This window comes from Betta splendens, chromosome 7 (genome assembly GCF_900634795.4).
Source record: "Betta splendens chromosome 7, fBetSpl5.4, whole genome shotgun sequence".
In the NCBI taxonomy this organism is placed as follows: domain Eukaryota; kingdom Metazoa; phylum Chordata; class Actinopteri; order Anabantiformes; family Osphronemidae; genus Betta; species Betta splendens.
Genome location: NC_040887.2, coordinates 9368347 through 9390350, shown reverse-complemented (window position 1 = coordinate 9390350; position 22004 = coordinate 9368347). Strand labels below are relative to the sequence as shown.

Sequence of the window (22004 nt, the reverse complement as noted above, 5' to 3'; positions counted from 1 at the left end):
GCCAAGGAGCCAAATCTTATTAAAAGACTGTTGCTTTAATAGGCTGCGGGGCTTTTACGAGTCGTCTGAGGGGATGAGGATGATAGAGCCACCGAAGCCACTTCTGTAAATTTAAATAATGACATTGATCAAGCGACAGCAGTTGGTGCACTGCATATGCATTTGATAGACCTCTGTTTGGGGATCCATTCCACTTCATTAACAAACCACTTTGCAGCCGGGGAATCATAAATCTTGATCGTGCAGCGTCAGCAAATTCTCTTTGTGCAGGGTTTGTTTACAGAGCAGCCCGGGGCAAATCTGACCACTGATAGCTGGTATTAATTAATGTTGCGCATTGTATCGCTCCAGTCATTCGACAGCAATTAAATGCACCAACAATGGGCACGTTCTCTGCTGATTAATTAAGGCGTAACATTATTGAGTCTGCGTGTCTGACTGGAGGATTCGTTATTTAGAGTCGAGTTAAGCCACAGCCTCGTGTTTGACGGGAAAAGCCGCTCAACCTGACGTTTCTGTTTCTCTTAAGCGACTTACGCATCTAATGCGTTCTTTCATTTCACGGTGCGGCATTATTAATAATCACCGTAAATTGTTTCTAAAGTCACCGACCTTTGTGAAAAATAGCAACTACAAACAAGAGAGCATTAAACAGAGGGTTATAAAAAAACATGTTTTGGTGGAAAGAACAACGATTTAATTTTTTTTTTAAGTTTATTAGCGATGTTTTGAAAATCGGACCCAAGACAGAGGCAGATTTGCGCCCATCCTATTGGACGAGAGGGAGAGTGGTCGGTGCAGCTCATTAGAAGGCACCGTTTGCTCTCCCGTCTTCTTGTTAGATAAAAACTGCGGACAGCAGCTCCTCGCTGAGCCGTTCGCTATCTGCGGGGAAATTAGACCAGACAATGCAAAACAAAACAACGCGGTGTGGCGCAACACGGAGGGAACTCATTAGAGCCCCACGGCACGCGAGGCGGCGGCGTGACGCGCTTCTGTGTTAATGCACGGACGTCATTTCATAGCTCACGTGCAATAAGTCTGTCTGTCTGTCATCCATGCATCTCCCCCCTCTCTCACACCGATCCCCGCTCCGACCGCGTGTTGCATCTGAACCATTAAGACAAACGTTTGCCAATGAGCTTCACTGAGCGCATTGCACGCGGGCCTCTGAATTATACTCATTAACCTCCACGCGCGCAGACGGAAGACGTGGGGCAAAAGCAAAGGCAGGGAGGGGTTGTTGGTTCCACTCTGGTGTGCTGCCTCCGTGGCTGGGCGTCCCACGGGAGCGGGTGGGCAGGAGACACACCTGTCTGAAGCTCACGGGAGAAATCCGCATTTTATCCCAACAAACAGCCGCAGAGGCAGCCGTCACCCGCAGCCCTGCGCCGCCTTTGTTTACCCCTCAATCATGACTGAACTCAATCTCTCCATCGGTCGCTTGGGGGTTGAGATGAAACATATTACCTGGAGGTATTTTGGTTATTGGTAAACGTGACACCCATTATGCTTTGAGTGCCTGCGGTTGATCGGACGCCCGGAGATCAGTTCACCTGCAGTAGAAGCGTCATCCTCTGAACTGTAATCGTGAGTAAAAAAAAGTATTTATTATTGTCATTTAAAAGATGAAAACTCTTCAAAGAGCAAATTCTCTCCTTCTAGTCTCCATCCGTTGCAATGACCTGTAATGGCCACGTGAGGACACTGTGGCTTTATCTGTAAGTGGGTCCTGTCTGATCAGCACTAAAAACTTTGAAGAAGTCTCAGATTCCCCCAAGGAACCCATGAAAGACAAAGTTGTGAGAGCCGGCGCTGAGGCGATTAAAAAAAAACGTATGACTTTAAAAGAGCTGGTGTTGTGATCTTGTTTCCTGTGATCCATATATATTGAGCAAACGGAGAGTGATGGCTGAGCGGGGACTGCAGCACCTCAGTGGCCCCGCAGATGAATGAAGATGCAAATGGGGGGCGGTGGGGGGGGGGGGGGGGCTAAGGCCTTTAGTGATACTAAGCACACCCCAGAGGCTGCGGTGCAGAACGCTCGGCCTCAGCACATCAAGGACGCGGCCCCTCCGCCCCAGCATCCCCTTGGCATCTGCGTGCGTCCACATTTTCATCCAGACAAACACTTGACTCTTTATGCTGAGATGAGCCGGTGACAGCAGACAGATGTGCCCTCCTCAGAGGATCCGCTCCGATAAGCCGCCGCACCGAGAGCTGCTAAATATATGATAGGAGAAGAAGAAGAAGAAGAACCCCTCATTTGTATGAGAATGGATCCCCGGGAAACGGAGCTTCGCCTTAGCTGGAAATGTCAATTTCATGTCAGGTTCGGTCTCTGCTCGTCCGTGACGTCCGTGATTGCTTCATCGCTTTGCATGAGAATGGCTGGAAATGAGCGTTCCGACACACGGGTAACAGGCAACCGCGCCACCGGACGTCATGGAGGGTGAAACCGGGCGCCTCCGCCCACTGTGGGAGGCTTCCTGGTGGGAGCGCCGCAGCCACGGCGCCGGTCCCGGGCGGCGCCGCGCCGTGGCTGGGCCTCGTCTGGGCGTGCGGGACTCTTTCCCCTCCGCTGATTCCAGGTGAGGCGGCGGCAGGTGAACCAGCGCCTGCAGGAACTCAGCTGAAGGACGCGTGTTGAGAGACACAGTGTCGTTAGAAAGAGTTCAGCTCTAATGGCGTCTGTCGTTTCAAATAAAGACCTCTGTGCAACGCCTCGAAGCCTTGAACTGCCGATGACGTCCGAAGCCCCGAGCGTCAGCGCCGCTACAGACGCACGTTGTTCAGAAGGTCGGAGGCCTCGGAAGTTCTCCAGCGAAGCCGTGCCATCGGCTCATAATCAACGCATGAGAACGCTTCCACTTGATAAAAGGGCAGTTTAATGAATAGCACTCTCCAGTCACAGCACATGACTCATGTGCAACGCGTCGGCACCGAACCTGAGCATCGATAAGAGACAGAAATACCAAGGATGAGCAAAAGTAATCTGAGGCTCTGAGGATCTTTTATTATATATTTATCAACAGTCATACTTTCATCACTCACAGTATGTGACAACACCACACACCTTCACTGTGTTGAAGAACCTGCCACCAGACGTCGCTGTGCCTGTGTTTGTCTGAAGCCTCAGACTTCTTCTGGGCACGAACGGGAAGAAACACGGAGCTTCACCACTTCACCGCTTCATCCATTGTTATCTGCCCATCACTCGTCCACGCTCCACTCCGCGCATCTTGTTTGTTCACGCAGATCCGCTTGGCACTATAATTTGTTTAAATGTTGATTTATGAACTAATTGTGTGTAATTGCCGCTTAGTGCCACTGTTAATCCAAGCTGTCTGTCTCCTGAAGCACATTAGGCCAGATTTGTATAATGAAGTAATTACTTCAATCCCAATGAAGGAAGTAGAAGCGGAGTTAGAAGGAGAAGCACTTTCCTGTCTCTCTGTCACGAGGCTCTTTGTCTCCGCAGAGTTTGGTGCTGAGCAAATGTGTTATTTTTAATTAAAGCACGCGTCAACGCAGTTAACTGTCTTCTGACGTGGACATTTTTATTTATTTGCACGGCCCCTCTTCATCAGGTATCGGGCGGTTTCAGCGGCGTCCTCCAGACTTCGTACGCGTCGTCTGTTACCGTGGCGACCGGGCGCTCCATTGTCTGCTAGCGGCCTCGTGGTTATTAGTCCTGGATAATTAGCTGTTGTTCGATGCCAGGCGGGCACGGTGCCGTCACTTAGAGGAGGAGGAGGAGGGGGGGGGGGGGGGGCATCGCTATCACTGTAACACCACAACAACCTTTGGCGCGAGGGCCCGATTCCAGCGCATCTGTCGCGCGACGAGGCACCGACGGACCAGAAACAGTCGGTCCCGCTTTACAGCAGAGGCGTGGACACAAGCGCGTGGAAAATGGCTGGATTGTGCTCAGGTTTGTCACAATTAGTTATGGTCTGGTTTCCGCCTCGCTACCGCGTTGGTTCTGCTCCTGTGGACGGAGACGGGGAGATTTCACATCTGTCACAAAACAGATGTATCTGCAAAAAAAACCCAGAGTGACGTGAGATGCAAATGAGCCGTCTTTATTTACACAGGCGCGTGCGAGGGCGCGTGAGCCGCCCCGTCGCCCGCATCTCCAACCATCCGCTCGCAGCCGGAGCCGGCGGTGACCCCGGGGGGTCCACGCGTCCCTCTGCGGGACACGTGGGCGAGGATGAGGAGGATGGAGACGCTCGCGAGGAAGGTGCCTCCGAAGCCCAGCAGGAGGCCGTGCAGCAGCGGCAGAACCACGTCCATGGGCCCCTTCTGGTACGGGGGCACGGGGGCCCGCTCCACAATCAGGTCCAGGTCCCGCCAGGTCAGGTCCCTTACTACACACACACACACACACACACACACACACACACACACACACACACACACACACACACACACACACACACACACACACACATACACACACACACACACACACACTTAACCTCACAAAACACCATGGGAGCATTTCTGTCAAGCTCTAACGTGAATGAATCACCTGGGAGAGAAAAAAAAAACAAAAGAAAAATGGACAGGTGATAATTACATTTTTGAATTTCCATGCGTCTTGGGAAATATGTGACATATAGCGAGAGTGTTGATGCCGTGAAGTAATGAGCCGAACGCATGCCCACGGCCACCAAATCTAATCCGGCATCTCATCTAAACACTTATTAGATTCAGGGTTCAGTGAAACATCATATCATATGTCACTCAGACGGCCTCCAGAGGCATAACCCAAAAATCTCCTCTTGACATCAAAAGCCTGAGATATTCAGGCTCAGAGGGAGCCGCGCATATTAAGACCAGCTTCTCCACTGTTTGTTCTATACATCGCGCGTGTCTTTACATGGGAGCCTACCTCTTCTCCTTCTGACCCTCGGGTCTCGTTGCTGGTGGTCGTTGGCGTCTGACTCGACTGATGGGACGTTCAAAGAGCTCACGAATTTGTGATAATCTTCAACGTAGTGTTTTATGTTTAAGGCCATGTCCTGGTTGATGTTCTTCCCGACTTCTGTAAATAAACACACACACACACACACACACACACACACACACACACACACACACACACACACACACACACACACACACACACACACACACACACACACACACACACACACACACATGCGTCAAGCCTAAAAATAGCCTCTGTCTCTTCAAGTCTATATATTTTATCTTCCCAAACATAGTAAATTTGAGTTTCCTCATAGTTTTCTGGCTCTTAACATAATTATTTCTGGCAGGAGAACAACTGTTGTCCTTTTCCAAACAGAACGAAAGGACAACAGAGAGAACCCGTGAAGCTTTCGCGCGTCTGTGAATCTCAACCGTATGATAATTGCTGCATTCTGCCGTGCAACTCGTGTCTTCCTGCCTCTCTTTTCTCCCTCCTCAGCTCCTAATGAAAGGAGCAGATGGTTTGTTCTGTGGCTGGTGTCAGCTCCGCCGAGTCCTCTGTCAGATCATTTACACCTCCTTCCATCCGACGCCGCTCGTCTGCGGAGTCGTGCGCGCGCGCCGGACTTCAACACATGCCAGAGACTGGCAGCGTGCAAAATATGCCACATCTGAAGCTCCAATTAAAAGGGATCTCAAAGTAATGAAGCAATTACGCGCTGTTGTTAAAGTCTCGAGGAGGCCTCCTTGACCGAAATAAAGCAATTTTCAAAATACATCACCATGTACCCAAATGAGGCTTTGTTCTAATTTCTCTTTATCGGGGGACACGCTGCGATGTCGGCTCACGAGATTTGCTTCCGCCAACAACATTGTTCTGAGCACACAAATATTAATTTGAATCCCTGCATCGCTGGCGGCCGCGCGAAACGATTCCGATTCCGCCCCGCGGGGGGTCTCGCCTGGCTCCGTCCCGGCTCGCGCCGCCTCTCACCGATGGCGACGTCGGTCCTGCCGACGCGCTGCAGGGCGCGGGCGAGCCGGTCGTAGTAGGTCCGCGCGCCGTTCTCCAGCAGCCAGTCCGTCAGGGCCGCGCGGCACCGAGCGCCGCTATCTGGTAAACACAAAACATACGTGTTTACACACACACACACACACACACACACACACACACACACACACACACACACACACACACATACACACGCCTCGCGTGACGTGCACCCACCCTCGGCGGACGCGGCGTCCCTCTTGGACCGGGCCGCGAGGCCGAGCGGGTTCTGCTGGGCCGAGAGGCGCTCGAGCTGCTGGAAGACGTCCTCCTCCGGGTGAGACAGGGCGAACAGGAGGTCCTCGCACTCCTTAGACGTCAGCAGCTCGACCAGGCGCTCCAGCTGGCGGCCGCTGACGTCCGCTGCCACTAAACACACGGGACACGGGCTAATTAAGCGTGCGGTTCGGACTCCTTCAAACCACGGCTGCGGGAACACGACGGGTGAAACCGTCACACTTCCCTCCTCAGCTGCAGAGAATAGAAACAGCCCAGACTCCGCCTTACAAACATCTGCTCTCACCCGTGTCCTGCTGGAGCGACGAACCCAGGAGCAGAGACGCGACGAGGGCGCAGTGAACGCACCGTCTGCAGGCCTCCATGTTAACTGAACTGAGTGAACCAGCAGGGCCTCCGTTCATCCTGCTGTTTATTTTCAAAACCTCCTGGCGATTTACGGTTCCTAAACAGCTGTTTGCTTTCGAAACAGCCAATCACAGATGAAATGAATGCAAATAAGGTTGTTGAAGGTAAAGCTTTTAGTCTGAAGACGCTTGACGTGAACCCACAATGTTTCTATAGATACGGTGCTAATAAAAATCAACCTCTGGTCTGATTTCTTCCTCCTCTGATGTAATAAGAACTGTGCCTGTGGGAAATATTATTCATCCTCATTAATAACTGAAAAAAGGAACCAACTGCTTTCTGGGTACAGCTTTCTCTATAGTTTTGAATATATAAAGATAATATGCATGAATATAAAATGAATGTTAGATGAAATCACCACATGTATGTTAGTGTGACGTGTTGCCGGGTTGGAGACCACACATCATACATGGGTTCATGGGTTCAGTATTTCTGGCTAAGATGCCTGTCGTTGTGTTGATTTTAATTGGTATTATTTCTTTAACAGTGGACATCAAGCATCAGGAACCAGCAGTGAAGGTCCATATAAAGTTCTGTGGAGCCCCAGAGCTTTTTCCCGGACCGGGTGCGACAGGGAACAGCAGCTTCAGCCTCCGAGACGTTGATTGCATTGTGTGCATCATCGTAGACTAGGGCGGCTCTGCCAGCGCTGACGTGTGTCTCTCCAGCAGGGAGAAGCGGGTTTAATGACATCATTGTGTGGGCTACAGCAAGGGCATGTTTTAAATTGTTAATAAGCTTCATTTGCCAAACAGTAAAGGTTGTTTGTGTGGGCCCGAGTCTCAAATTCTCCATGTTGGCTAATGAAAAAAAATGATGCTTTGGGGCTGAGATCCACAGAAACTCGGGTGTGGGTGGTATAATGGCGCTGTAATGATTCGAGATGTTGCACATGCAAAAAAAAAAAAAAAAAAAAAGAAAACACTGGGCACAAGGTCAGGAGATTTATTCACATCACTGAGTCATTCAGCACTGTATGGTATTGATGGAATCGCATGCAGCATGTTTTGCTCCACATGTCCACAGGAAAAACACAGTACATTACCACTTGGCACATAAACTGCAGGATCCTGTGAAACGACTTAACACGACATCCGCCACGCAAAAATGCAATCTGAAGTAGAGAACAGCAGGAAAGCGCCGCGTTGAATGGGACTCTGTGAAGCTGCGTTCCCATGCCTCTTACACTTCACACCACTGAAATCTGGTTAAGTCCTCATACAGACTCCGGTGGAATGAAGGATAGAACACATGGCATATTCTTGCAGAAAGCATCTGTAATGAAAGGGGAAAAACCTACATTTAAAAAAAAAAAAAAAAAAAAAAAAGTGAACACATTTGAACACACTTTTTTGAAAGAGCAGTGGCTGGAACTCGTTAAACTTCACTTTCAAGGTTTAGCTCCAGGACGGAGGCCGAGCCTGGCGCCCGGTGCCGAGCAGACAGTTGGGCCTGTGTGATTTATGGGAAGGCCCGCGGGTCGACGGGCGGCTCAAAGCTGTGAGGCCGACCTCTCCCTTTTCCCGAGCTAAACCCGTGCCTGTGCCGAGTCTGAGCGAGACCGGGCCTGCCCCGCGCCGTCGCCCCGGGCCTTCAGGCTCCTGTTGAAATCCCGGACTCTGGCACGTTGTCACAAGCCTGAGCTCCACGAGCGTTTAGTCGGAGTCCGCCTCCGCCTCCGCCTCCGCCTCCGTCTCCGCCACCAGACGCCGCGCTCCTCCGTGCTAGCGACACCGACCCTGAGCCCGGTCCTCACACCTGAGTCTGACCGCTAGCAGAACCCCTCCCTCCCCTCGCAGACACCAGCTGCTTCTCTAGATCCAATCCTTATAATAAACTCACTCCACACTTTCTAGACAAACATTTCCTGGATCAGAGCTGCAGCCTCTCTGCCTCTGGGCTAAATTGCATTACTCACCTCCTCTGGACCTTTCGTTTCCCGGCCACTCTGGGACTTTGCTACAAAAATGCTTCTTCACCCGATGACCCCGGTCTCCTCTCTGACTATTTCTCTACCTGCCACAGGTGCTGGTGTTTTTAGAAGCCTCTGTCGACCAATGAGGTGCGAGCACCTGAGCGGGACCGCCCCTGCTTGAGTCATTAAAAGACGCCACACCCTAGACTAGGACCTTTTTTTGTTGCTTTCCTCCTTCTAAGAATCTCTGTGAAGTTCTAAAACTGCTGTGATCACACAACGTTGTTACAGTTATTATTTTTTAATCTCATAATAACACAAACACACAGCGTCTTATTCAAAGAGGGCTCTAGGAAAGGCATGAACTTTAGAGGGAGGGTCGTGTAATATCCAACTCACCGCCCCTCCAGTTTATTATTAGATACAACTTTCTCATTATTGTGTCCTTCTCCCGAAAAATGTACTAAGGCTGAAGCGGGTCGGAACCACTTCAGGAGCCCCTTTACCTCGTTTACAAGCCAGAGTAAGAGTGGCCTTTGCAGTTGCTGGAACACATGCACGTGCATTGGTCCCCAAACGCAGGTCTTCTCTTGCTGCGTGCACACGTGTGCGTTTCAGCCGCCGACGAGAAACCAGGCCGACACCCGGCTTCTCCTCTTGAAAGGAGGGCTTTTGGAACCACATTCCTTCCCCTCACAATGGCGCGGCCGGGGGGGTGGGGGTTGGTGAGGGGAACCTGCGCCGACACATTCCTGAGGTCGCAGAGCCCCACCTGACAAGATATTTCTCCGGGGAGCACATTCGTTTGAGCCCAATCTTCCTTATGTGTGATTTTATTGACAAGGACACCAATATCTTTGAGTTATGAGCTGTTGTTCTCAGGAGACGCGCCGTGCCTTACCGCTGTGTTCTGTGTGGGCCAGATAGTGGTGGACAGTGTGTGACTTGTTCGGGGTAATCTCGTGGACCACTGGAAGGTGACAGCTGAAAAACGAGCCCCTATAAACAGCGAGCTCGAAGGCAGCCCAGCGTCTGCCTCACTAACCACAGAGAGACAGACTCCATTTTCGTAATTCCTCTCGCTGCGAGACCTCTGTCTACAGGACTGTCTGTCAGGTGGATGTTAGTTTAATATCAGCATCATGCATCAAACATCTCATCTGACCCTTTTTTTTGGATGCATCAGATGCAAAGCTTTGTTTACAATATTCTTTATTATTATTGCTAAAAGAACATGCAGAAATGCACCAGCAGCCATAAAAGCCGCCCAAAGAATCCCAGTCATTGGGAGCGCTGATCCTGGGACAGATACTGTAGATCTGCCTGATGAGGAGGTGCTGTGTTTCACAGCCACGTTCCCTGAAGGCACAGCGAAGGCTTCGTTAGGACACGTCACAGAGAAGAATGCAAAGTCTAACATGGAGTTCAAACCTGTAGAAGCCGCTGAGACAAGTTAGTTTTGGGTTCAATTCCACCGAGGGCTCAGATGCGGTCTTACTTTAGGACTGTAATAGTAAAAAGAACATTTCCCTAAATTGTACAAAGTACAAACCACAAAACATCTAGGAAATAATCCTGCACAGTATTTAGCAGGAAGTGAAACAGTTTGAAAGCGTGTGGTTAAGATCAAATAATTAGAACTCTCCTGTTAAGAGTCAACCTGTAAACGAGATACCTACATTAAAATTAGAATTGTAATTGTGCTCTTAAAGTGATGGTGAAACGTGCCGAATTTGCATCTACATTAAAATGCAAATTTCACGTCGCATCCCGACACAAATACGGTGAATTGTTCAAATTAAACGCTCAAATGTCAAACGGATCCCACGTGTCACGGTCGCTCGCTGTTTAGCTGGAACGCGGAGCATAATGAATCACTTTATTCTGCGATTTCGGCTGCGATGAAGCAAAATGAGAACCCGAAAGGACGTAATATGTACATAATAACCCTGGCTTTGAACAACAGAAGCTCTTTTGGTAAGTGTGTCAGTTTGAAGGTGTGAGGATCCCGGGGGTCGGCCTCGTCTGGAGGCTCCACAGCCCCAGGACTCTCCACTCCCCTCATCGTCCTCCATTTCTCCCTCGCTGACGCCTCATTGGCTGATCCTGTTCCTGACTTGCCTGGACAGGAATGCGCCTACCTTCACTAATGCACTTTTCTGTTCAAGCAAATTGACAATGAGAGCGCCGTCATTTTTGCAGTATAAATATTTCATTCCCCATTTGGATGCAGATCTGAGATGTCCCACACAGAATACAAATGGGCTGTCGCTCCCATGGAAAACAACGGCGGCCCCTGGTGAGAATACGCTTTGTGAGCCTGAGACAAATATGGTGCAATGTGATTAGGGCTTATTGAGAATCACTGCCACTGTACAAAAACAACATAATAAACAATAAAGTCTGAGTCATAATCATATTCAAGCATTTGAACTATTGGCAGAAGCTTGAAAATACAATTATTTGAACGGATCACAGTTATGGAGGTTTTTAAATAACTCTATTAATATTCATTCCAGTCTTAATTATTAAATCTACTTTGAAATGAGCTTGAAGGGTGGAGACCTTTCTGATGTTACTTACTAATGTGAGTTTATTGTGATGAACCCCCCCATCTCCCCCTCTCATCAGCTCACCGGTACCTCTGGTTCACAGGCCTCATCTCATGCACTGCCTGTTTGCTAGTCTCAAAATGTCACCGTGCAGGGCTGCACACCTGCGTTAGCCTTGTGTTCATGCAGCCATTTGCTCTTGTAGCATATTAAGCATAGCTATGAAGTTAAGCTGAAGTCCATGCAAGTGGAGTATGAAAGGTCAGGTCGGGACACGTTCAGTGTAGTCGAGTGGTGCTGAGGCGTGTTTGTGTTGTCCTGTCTCAGTTCATAGATGTTTTGTACTCTGGGTTTTGTGTTTCTGCTGCGTGTGCTTTGGTGAATGAGAGTGTTTGGGTTTGGTTGTTAGCTTTGCATTAAGGAATTGTGTCCAGGGGGGGTAAGTTAGTCATTGTGCTAATATTTATATATTTAACGATATCAAATGAACTCACAGGAAACAGTATTACCTTTAAATATGCCTGGGAACGCTCCTCGTCATTTAACGAGGTCACTATTATTTTACCAAGTGGGAAAAAATGCTGACAAATAACAATTTCCTGGGCCGAGGTGAAGCAGATGGGTCGGGTCAGCACGCGACGCCCTGTTGCGTGTGTGCAGAGGCAAACCTGGGAGCCAGAAAGCGTTTCTGCCCATTTGTCATTGCAGCAGTTTTATCTTTGAGCCTGACGTATGCGTCTCATTAATCTGTCCTCGGCTGCAGGCAGCTGCAAAAGGAAACCGACGAGTGACATCACGTTTCTCTGTACGGTGTGCGCGCACGCACACACACACACACACACACACACACACACACACACACACACACACACACACACACACACACACACACACACACACACACACACACACACACATTCCAGGTAACCTCAGCCGAGAAGGACTGACTGAGCAGTTTTGGGGGTGGAAACAAAGTGACCCGAGCTAAACCTAGCGTGGTTTAAATAGAGCAACGTGTTCGCGCTGAATAATTTCCCCATTCACGTGTGAGACAGGGGTTCTGTCGGTACCCTGTGTTTATGTACTTCTCTCGCTGACATGCTGTAATGGAATGTACGGTAATAACGGTGGAGGGATGGCATCGCAGCGGGACACGCTGGAAAAGCTGGAAAAGCTGTGCTGTATTTGAATATTAGCGGCGCGTAAAGGGCCGCTCCGCGCAGCGCAGCGCACGCCGCAGACATCACATCTGCTCATTCTGACGTCCACACCGATCAGACGGGCAGTCGCCTGCGTTGTCGTGGAGATTTGAGAAGAAAACTTCCAACTTCATGTCAGATAAATGCGTTTTCCTTCAATACAAAAGCTTGTAAAACACTCCTTGTTTTCGTAATGTTGCAGCGCAGCCTCGTCTGAATGAGTCTGGGCTTGTTTTCGGTTCAAAAGACCGGTCTGGTTTTTCACTAAGTCTCTTCTTCTATAGAAACTGGGGACATTCCAGCTGCCTGGAGGTGCTGATTAGCCCCGGTTTGTTTTCAGTGACAGTCAGGGGACAGGCAGGTGGAGTTGAAAGGTCACCTATCTGTCGACAAAGGTGAGACAAACATGACCAACATCCTTTGATTAGGTGTCAGGCTAATATAAATAACATATCTAAAATTCACCTTCACCCTTCTTTTGAGGCTGATGGATTCATCTTCTTGCTAACCTTTGGGTGTTGGAGCGTTGTCTCAGGGGCCTAAGAGGGGTCACTGAGAGCCAATACAGCCTCTGAAATCCAGAGTTAATCCAGACAAGCTGTGGAAAAAGTGAGCAAGGTGTGACAGGCTTCCTCTCATCTTCCATCTTATTTGGTTGAATTCTGCAACAGGAACAACGTCGCACCAGTCGTCATTAGGTTTAAAGTAACAACGGGAGAAATCCTAGATGCAGCGGTAGCCATTAATTTCTTAATTAAATCAACACACACTGTTTCCGTGAAACGGGTGGGAGGTGTGATTGTAAAATGATACAAAACAACCATTTAGCTGAGCTCACAACTGAGTGAAGCCGAAGCAGAGGCAGTGACACGCGCCCGGCGCTTCTCAGGCTCGTGGTACGATCTCACCTGGAGGTATTTAAAGCGAAGTGTGACCGTGGGCTGATTGTGCAGGCACGGGTGCGTCAGACGCTACAGCAGCGTTCGCTCGGCTTGCGATAATTTTCACCAAGTAGACAGACGATGAGAATGCACTGAAGACCGGCAATGCTTGCTTTTATATCGTTACAGTGCAGTAGAGCTCAGTAAAAGGGTTGACTATGACATCTTTACATTTGAATGCATTTCAAAGCAGCCACTGTTCCTCCGTCCTTCAGACGTGTGTGGAGACCAAAACAAGGCTAACATGACAATGACTGTGTGTAATGATAATACTGTGTGTCTGCTACAGTAACATTGTCGCCACATCAGCTTCAGTCTGTCAAACTGTTTGAATGGAATGTTGACTAAATGCTCTATTATGGCTTTGGAAGGTGGAGCTTTGGGTTCTTATGAATGAAAACTCATAGAAGGAAAATGTGCAAACGCTTAGATTTGAGGAGAAAGTGATGAGATGGCGTTGGTTTGGGATCCAGAGGTCAAACGCCGACACCTTTTCACGTTGGACGGAAAGTGAGAGCGACTTCTTCGTCATTCTGCCACTCGCCCGCCGCCGCACCACAAAAGTGAGGTAAAAGCGATGGGAACCGATCAGGTGATAATAACACGTTTGTTCCCGTGACTAACAGGCCTAACGTTCGGTTCCCACGAGGCGCGAGCTGTGGTGAGGCGTGTGACGGGAGGGCTGCATTCAAAATCACTTCCCGTTCGTGGGCGCGTGGGAGGAGCGGGGGGGGCGGGGGCGTGGGTATGTGCACGGTATGTTTCACATTTTGAACTGTATCAGCCAACTTAATTAAAGAAGGTGAGATTTTTATTAGAGTAGCATTTTTACGCAAGGTTCATGAATCCAATGGATAAAGATCCCGGTCAACTTTGACTTTTTCCATCTAACAAGATGAAACAAAACAACAACTGCGCAATTCAGCTTGTTGCACCGGCGCTGTCCTGCGTTACAAACCCACAGTGGGTGGCTGATATTTGGCCCACAGACAATTCCTACATCATTCAGTTTCTAGAAGTCGTCGGCTCCAAATGGAGAGTTCGTAATCTGGCAGTGGTTATTTTCTGGCCGCTGCTTATCTGAATGGAACACGAGGGGCAGAATGAGCGTCTGACTTGCGAAAATAACAGCCACAGCCGCCGGCTTTACATATTTATTTGGTAGCAAAGGTTGGATAACGCGGCTGGAAAAGTAAATTATGTACCAACATCTAATGTTGATTCCTCTTCACAGCAACTAGTGGAGAGAGCAGCGGGGATGGCGGCGGTGCAGCTCAATAAGTGCGTATTTATCCTGCTGAAGTGTGTGAAGCTAGAATAAATACTTCCTACTTTACATGAGGATCAGAGCGGTGGTCTGAGTTTGGGCTTCGACTCAAAGCTCTGCTCTCTAATCTTTGATAAATATTCATCCCGTGGCCATTTATATCCAATTGTTGTGGGAGTCATGATGAAAGTGACTGGAGGTGGTCGGCTCCAAGATCTGCTGCACATTGGCTCATTTTGAATGGCTCTTCACTGTGTGTGGAAGCTTCACCAGGTCAGCGTGAGCCGTTCTGATGAACCTGCTGTTGACTCATACTGTACGTCCGCTCAGACTGGCACACGAGGAACACGGTGGCTCCTCCCCCTCATATTCTGTCGTCATTTTTCAGGCGGGAATTTTCCAAAAGTGTCTCTGCACGACGTTGGAATGCTGACAGGACGGAGCACGCCTCTGGTTCTCCCACTGCCTGCTCCATAAGTCAGAGTGTCTGCACAAACCAGCCCACGCACACAGTAGCGCAGAGCAACGGGCCGCGGGCACGAGCTCGGAACGTCCTGGAATTGATTCCTTTTGGAATTTCTGGGAACCAATTTGCCTGAGAGCCTTGATCGTTGCAATTTCTATTGAAGTGCAGGCGGGAGAGCCCTTCCTCCGGCTGACACATGCTTCACGTCATGCCAACGTCAAACAATGAGACAAGATGTAGCACCCAGATCTCACCGAGACGTAGCTTCAGGATGACTCAGAAATGTTCGCCTCCTCCTCCACCTCCATCCTTCACTCAGTGAGGCTGCTGCAGGAATTTGAGGGGAGAATTCCTTCATTTTCGCCCCCTGCCCGTCGGAGAAACCTGATCCAGTGGGGGGACTTTGTTTGAAATGGGAAGGTAACACCTCAGTGGAAGGCAGCCGTTCTTCACGCTCACTATTAGGTGGGAGTCGCATCAGAATGCATCAGTGCAACACATCTCAGCTAATGGGATCTTCCTTGCTGATAATGGGTTACAATTTGAAACCTCATTTTGGTGAAGTAGTTAAGCTTTAATGGCAGCAGTGCTTGACCATTACCTGCTTGGATGGTGGAAGATAAAGACTGATCTGTGAATTAGACATCGTTTTTTAATGCGAAGAATATTTAGTGAACTCACGTCCGGGAGTTTCGCAGTGTGTCCTCCTGGAAACGGATAACGGCGGTGAACTGATGACTTGCAGGAGGATCATTTGGTTTTGCTGCTGCCTTGTTGAGCTGTAAGTGTAAGTGCACGTGTGCGCCATCTACTGAACCAAAGGCAGAATGTGTGTGAGAGGTCTGAAGTAAAGTTGGGAAAACCTGCTTCAGGTAATGATGACTGCGTAAGCCACAGAACGCATCACGTCATGTCCATACAAGTGAGAATATGAGGAATAAATATTTCAAAAGCTGTGTTCACCTACACTTAAACCCAGAAAATCTGAATTTGTCCACATATTTTCTACAGTACGTATTAAAATACCTTTTTTACTAGCATTTCCCCCATTCCTTCACACTTATGTTTCATGCAAATGTATTTATTTTAAATAGTCATAGATAATATGACAGGTCAGAATATAACAGCTTATTTCATGGAGTTCATGCATAATTGTGCAGAAACGACAAGGTCCACACCAAAGCAAGAAAATAACTAAAGGCTGAAGCAGAGCAGGCGAGAGCATGTGGAGCACAGTCTTCAAACCAAAATAAAGTCTGTAAAGTGACACCACATCATGGAGGAGACTCATTTACATCAGCGTGTGTGACCGCTTTTTCTCTTTTTTTTTTTTTGCTTTTAGAACTCAGATGTGTGTGTGTGTGACGAAATGTACAGAAAGTAGATTCTTGTTTGTGCGGTGGTGTTCTTCTCTGTTCGAGCGCATGCAGAGGAATCTTCTGCAGCCGGGGGAGACACATAAAAAAGAACGCCGGCAATATTATTTCTGAAACCGAGTTGACGTTATTGCAGTTTTATGTGTCATGGGAAATCACTGTGTCCTGGGCTGCAGCAAATGATTATTGAGAGCTAATAGTGCGCGATGTTTAATATAAGGGAAAGAACAGACAAAATCACTCATCGCACCTCAGGGAATAAATTAAGGTTGAGGGAGAGTGAGGGTGTGAGGCATCCTTCCAGCATCTTTATTACCACCTACCTGGCTTTGTGTGGTGTCATTGCCGGGACGCCTTTCATACTGTACAGCTGGTTGGGATCTGGATTCCCAGGCTCTGCTGGAGGGACCGGTGCATGCTGCAGCCACTGCACTGTTTACTGGAGCCAATACATCGGGCAAATATTGACTCGCGAAATGTGGCGGCAAGTCGTGGTCGCCGCACGCTCCTGGGGCAATGTGCAGTTTTACTTCAATTTCTCTCGCCATATGTTTGACTTAACAAGACCACTGTCCTTTCGCTACGCACCTCATGTTCTCGAGTGTGTGAAGCCAAACAAGGATAAATTTGCCGTCTGCAAACTGACTCATACATAATTTACTTCTTTAAGTCGCTGGACTGGTGCAGCGCAGCGGACTGTGGCGTCGGGTCATTGAGTCCTCTCCACATCCTGATCCCCAGGCAGCGCTCTCTCTCTCTCTCTCTCTCTCTCGCCCGCTCTCGCTCGCTCTCTCCCTCATTGACCTTCTGCAGGGCAGAGTGCCGCTCATGTGTTGTGCAGAAAAGCAGCGTTGTCTCAGGAGGCCTTCCCGCGCCTGGCTGTGCTTATCAGCAAGAGGAGGAGAGAAGCTATTTTCCTCCATCCTTCAGTGAAGGGCACCTGGAGAGGCTCCGCACAGGTTGGACTCGCGGTGAAGGATTACCAGCAGACTACAGAGACAAAACGACACAACACCATGCATGTGAAATGGCCACAAACGACGCTGAAACACAAGAAAGAAGAGACATTTGACTTTTTAGCAAGCAACAAAGAAAGATGATTGAAGGTAGATTTGTTGATTTTAAGTAAACACATGAAACATCATGACATCATTGTAGGTTTTTATAAACAGATCATAGAGATTGTTGAAGTCTAATGTCCAGTACCTCATTACTTGGAATGAAAATGATCATTTCTATTTTTTTATCCGTATTCTTGCCACGTCTGTTTTACAGGGGAAGCTTTACTTCTTGATTGGCCTGTCAATCAGACGCGTCCTCTCCGATGCCTCCTCCTCCTCCGTCGTCGTGTGCGGCCGGCGCCGGGGAACAAAAGGTGGGCGTCGCGTGCTGTATTTCATGTCATGTATACAATATCTGCGCGGCGCCAGCTTCCGCCTGACAACTTGTCCTGTTGTCTTAATGGCTCATCACGCGCTGACAGCGGGCCGTAATTGCGGGCCGAACGCCGTGTTTTGATCGAGCTGACTGACACGGAGCTGACAGCACATTCAGCCGCCGTCGGCCGTGATGGAGCCTCTGACGGCGTCCACATGTCGATGATTGGTGAGCCGATTCCGAGACACCTCCATGGATGGAACAAAACCGCGGCAGAGGACAATAAAGGCACTGGAAACCAGTGAAGAAGACCAGTTAGGATAATGTAAATAACTTCATGTGACATCTCTCCTGCTTCACCACTGGTGGTTCGAGTCCTGAGGCTTCGAGGCTGTTGTCTTGGCCACACACACACACACACACACACACACACACACACATACACACACACACACACACACACACACACACACACTGCTTGTTCAGTGTTCTCCTCTCTCCTTGAGAAAAGATTGGCTTTCTTTTTGCAGGCGCCTGCTCTTGTGTGATTTGCTAGGAATGTAAGTAAATTGGGAAACCGTGTTGAACGAACACCTTCTGCCTGGCAGTCAAATGGTGGAGTGTAATGTAGAAATAGAACTTCATTTTTTGACCCTTTCATGTGTTTCAAAAACTCATTTCCTACTGTACGCTGGTCAGAAATCTCCGTTTGAGCTCCAGCACTTTCTACAAGACCCAGATTTTCTATTGACAAGCTCCACCTGTGACCGTCCGAGTCTTTTACTGTACTTTAATTCTATTCCTCTTCTCCAGCATTAGGTTCTACATTCAGCTCACATTTATGCAGGTTCGTCTGCTACACACATTCAAATACGCCAAATACGACATGAAAGCAGCGAAGAGATTCGTCTCTTCGCAGGTTTAGACCGCGCGGGTTTGTGTCCGGGCATCATTTGCCTTTGTACCCATGGGTGTAGCTAATGTGTGTGAGGGGGAGATTGCGCGGCCCGCCGGGACTCTGCCCCCCCCCCCCCAGATCGCTCTGCGTGGGTGGGTGGGTGTCTGGTCCGGCCGGGTGGAGGCGGCAGCACATGCTGTCGTGATGCAGGTAGCGGGTGCCTGGAATGACAACGCTATTATAATGATTTGGAGGGAATGTCTTCATAAATGTCTGCTCTCTGGGGAGGATGAGGCTTTGTTTATTTTATTTATTTATTTTTTAAAGCATGAATAAATTCATGTCCACTCGCGTGCGCCGCGGCCGCGGCCTCTGTTTGCTCATCTCGCATGCAGCCGGCCGCGCGGCTCGTCCCGAGAGATGAAAGTTTGTAAACATGAATAATAATTAGGAGCAGGTCGATGGGCAGGTAATCTGCATGTGGGTTCCGGGGGCCCGGCGTTGAGCCGTCGGGGCGGCCGTCCATTAGCATTCCGCTCGCGCGCTAGCATTTGATCTCCTATCAGGGCAAACAGAGTAGATGTCATTTCTAATTGCTCGGCGAGGAGATTAGAGGGAGCGGCGGGCGACGTCTGGGCGTCCCGGCCTTTTTGATGAGACTCCGTTCAACATTTCAAGTTTTTCGGGGGCCTGAATCAGCCCAAATGTGACACCGACACGTTATCAGAGGGACGCGTGTACACAGCAAATTGCTGCGGCCGCGCTGTGTTTGCCAGACAGCGCCGCCGCGCCCCTTTCAAACGTTGGTGGTGACTTTTATGAAGGGAGCGTCTGTGGGACTGCTGCATCCGAACACTTGGGATTCATGGATTTGATACGGAGCCTCTGGTGGCTCTAGGTTCCTTACTTATTAATATAATGACAGGGTGCTAATGATTAATTAAGAGGCTGAGTCTCATTATTAGAGCGGTTTGATCTTGAAGTGACTTTGGAGCAGCAAGAGAAATCAAGGATTTTGCTATTCTGCAGCCATGCCTCCTCCCGGCACTAACAAGCCCCCCACAGCAAACAGGGCCTCCTCACGGCCCGTCCCCCTTCTTATAGATAGTCTTAAGACTTTAATCCGGGCCCAGTGACAGGCTCATCCTCAGTCAATAGGGTAAAGAGAAGCTCATGGAGGGATGTGTGCGCTTGTCCAAAGGCTGCTTCAGGAGGACACGCTCCGAATCGTAAAGCAAAGCTCACCTCCAGCGAAGGGGAGCGCCGACAGACGTTCGTGGATCCGTTTGCTGAAATCACAAACTTCGAGTGCGATCGCCCTGTCGCAGTGTAACAGAGATTTTGAGGCTTAAAAAGGGATGAAGCGACGGCAGACGCAGACACGGCCGCCTCGTGGCGCGTTCGCCGGCGTCCGCTTCAACCTTGTACCTGCTCGTTTGGCTGTTTGGCCGTGTGCGCGTCCTCCCATGGGGCCTCGGCGGCGTTTAGGAGCCGTGAGCTGGATTGTGTGAGGATCTGATGCCCTGCAGGTCCCAATCCGTCTTTGTTAGGCCTCCTGTGCTCCAATCGCACCCGCCCTGCCGAAGACTGATCACCTCCACCGCCACCAACCTGCAGCCGCAGCTGATATAGCGAATACGGAATCTAGTGAAACTAGTGGCATGCGCTTTGTAATTGTCACATTCAGTAGAGACGATCCTTCGCTCGAACAGTGGTGACAAAACTACAGCTATTGGGATTTTGTTTGAATACTTTTAATGATGCTTTATCGCCTAATTAAACATCATTAAACTGGATTTTTGCCTTGGAAAAGAACAAAACCATCAGCAGTTTTTGAGTTTCCAGCATCACATGAGGGAAGTTGTTATTTGCACACGATCTGCTGTAGCTGCAGACAAAACTCTCCCATGAAATAAGTGCCAGTTTCCCAAAATATATAAACAATTTTAATTTTAGTTGTTGAAATTGATGTTCTAAGGAAAATGCTAGACTTGTCCTGTGTTTCTGGTGCTCTCTTGTCATCCCTCCATTCGCCTGCTGCCTCGTGTGCTTGGCTGGTGAGTCATCCTTGACCCTCATTACTTCTCCTGTTTGCTCCCCTTTTCCTCCACCTCCTCCTGCTCTGTAAGTACTTTGCTGCTTTTATCGGTGCTTCCTGTTTCTGCAGTTGGTCTCTTTTCCTCCTTTTGTAATTTGTTGCAGTTTGAATTGTTAGTTCACAGTTGTGCGTCACTTTATGTTACTAGTACGATTTAACATTAGTTTAAGATCTAAGTATTTGCATTTCAGCGGGTTTTCATGCTTCAGTGATAAACCTTTGTACATACTGTACTTACTGTATATTGAAAATAATAATAATGAGCTTTGCATGCAGTGTGTGGCAGGTGGGCCTCATTGTTTAAACATTAAGCATCTCTGTATTGACTGGTTGTTAACGTTATCAGGATGCCAATAGCCATTATTGCTTATCTTGTCTTGATTATCCTCTGAGCTGTAAAATCAATTAGACATAATCCAATCCCATTCCACGGGTCAAAAGTTCATACTGGTGTTGCTCCACTGCTCCAAGTCAACATTTTATAAAGTGTATTCCTCTCCTTCTATGAGAAATATAGATTTTATTGCATTTTACTGTAGAGAGTTAAGTGTCATTCCCTTAATAACAGCATTGTTTTTTGTGCTTCTCAGTGGAATGCAATGCAAATCTCATCACGCTGTGTACAATAAACAGCAGCTCCACAACATAGTCAATGATATAATACATGTAGGTTGAAGGTGGAAGTGAAGACCTACAGGAGGTTCACGTAGGAAACCTGTGGGTTTCCATGTCTGAGGAAGGAGCTTTCCACTTGTCCTCCTGCCTCCACCAGCGGAAGCATCTCCACGTTATTAAGTCCGTGAGTGACTCCATCGTTCCTCGCCTGATTATGTGATCAAATACAAGAGTGACAGGAGGCAGTGTACAGAAACAGAGCGCTGAAGTAGCAATAATCCCCTTATTTCACCCTGCAAATCCAATTTTAACAGCATATTGTGTCTGGGTAGGTGTTCATCCTTGACTAAATTTGATGGAAACCTGCAATAACATGTGGCCATGCCTGAGGTAATGCGAAGTGACATCACCACGCGTGGCTTTGTTTTCCGCATTTCTCTCCTGATTTAATTTAATGACCCAATGTGGAGGCAAAAATCACTGTGATTGGGACAAACACAGTGCTGTGCAGGTCGCGGTAATTCCTTGGGCGACTCTCTGCGTCGATAACGCGGTCGATTCTTCCGTGCATCATACATGTAGAAAACCATCATCACACTGCAGCTTCCATGACTTGGTGAAGTCATGGGTGAAGCCCCGACACCACGCTCGTCACTCGGCGCC

The 22004-nt window shown here is 48.8% G+C and overlaps 1 protein-coding gene and 1 long non-coding RNA gene across 3 annotated transcripts; one reads left to right on the top strand and one right to left on the bottom strand.

Annotated features, from left to right (window-relative positions):
• Positions 1-2994: 2994 nt before the first annotated feature.
• Positions 2995-6823, bottom strand: LOC114859347 (transmembrane and death domain protein 1-like). 2 transcript variants are annotated; one of them, XM_055510369.1, is made up of 6 exons: positions 6516-6823; positions 6170-6361; positions 5936-6055; positions 4901-5050; positions 4094-4373; positions 2995-3991 (listed from the first exon to the last, which is right to left on the bottom strand). In XM_055510369.1, the coding sequence occupies exons 1-6, from the start codon at positions 6631-6633 to the stop codon at positions 3946-3948; spliced, it is 906 nt and encodes a 301-aa protein (XP_055366344.1). In that variant the 5' UTR covers positions 6634-6823; the 3' UTR covers positions 2995-3945. The 2 variants fall into 2 exon arrangements, with proteins under 2 accessions (XP_055366344.1, XP_029013248.1); XM_029157415.3 differs by having other exon boundaries at positions 4901-5053; positions 6516-6712.
• A 7696-nt stretch (positions 6824-14519) lies between these two features.
• Positions 14520-21374, top strand: LOC129604382 (uncharacterized). Its single transcript, XR_008695201.1, has 3 exons — positions 14520-17459; positions 17629-17728; positions 17837-21374. It is a non-coding gene; the product is annotated as an uncharacterized LOC129604382 (long non-coding RNA).
• Positions 21375-22004: the final 630 nt, after the last annotated feature.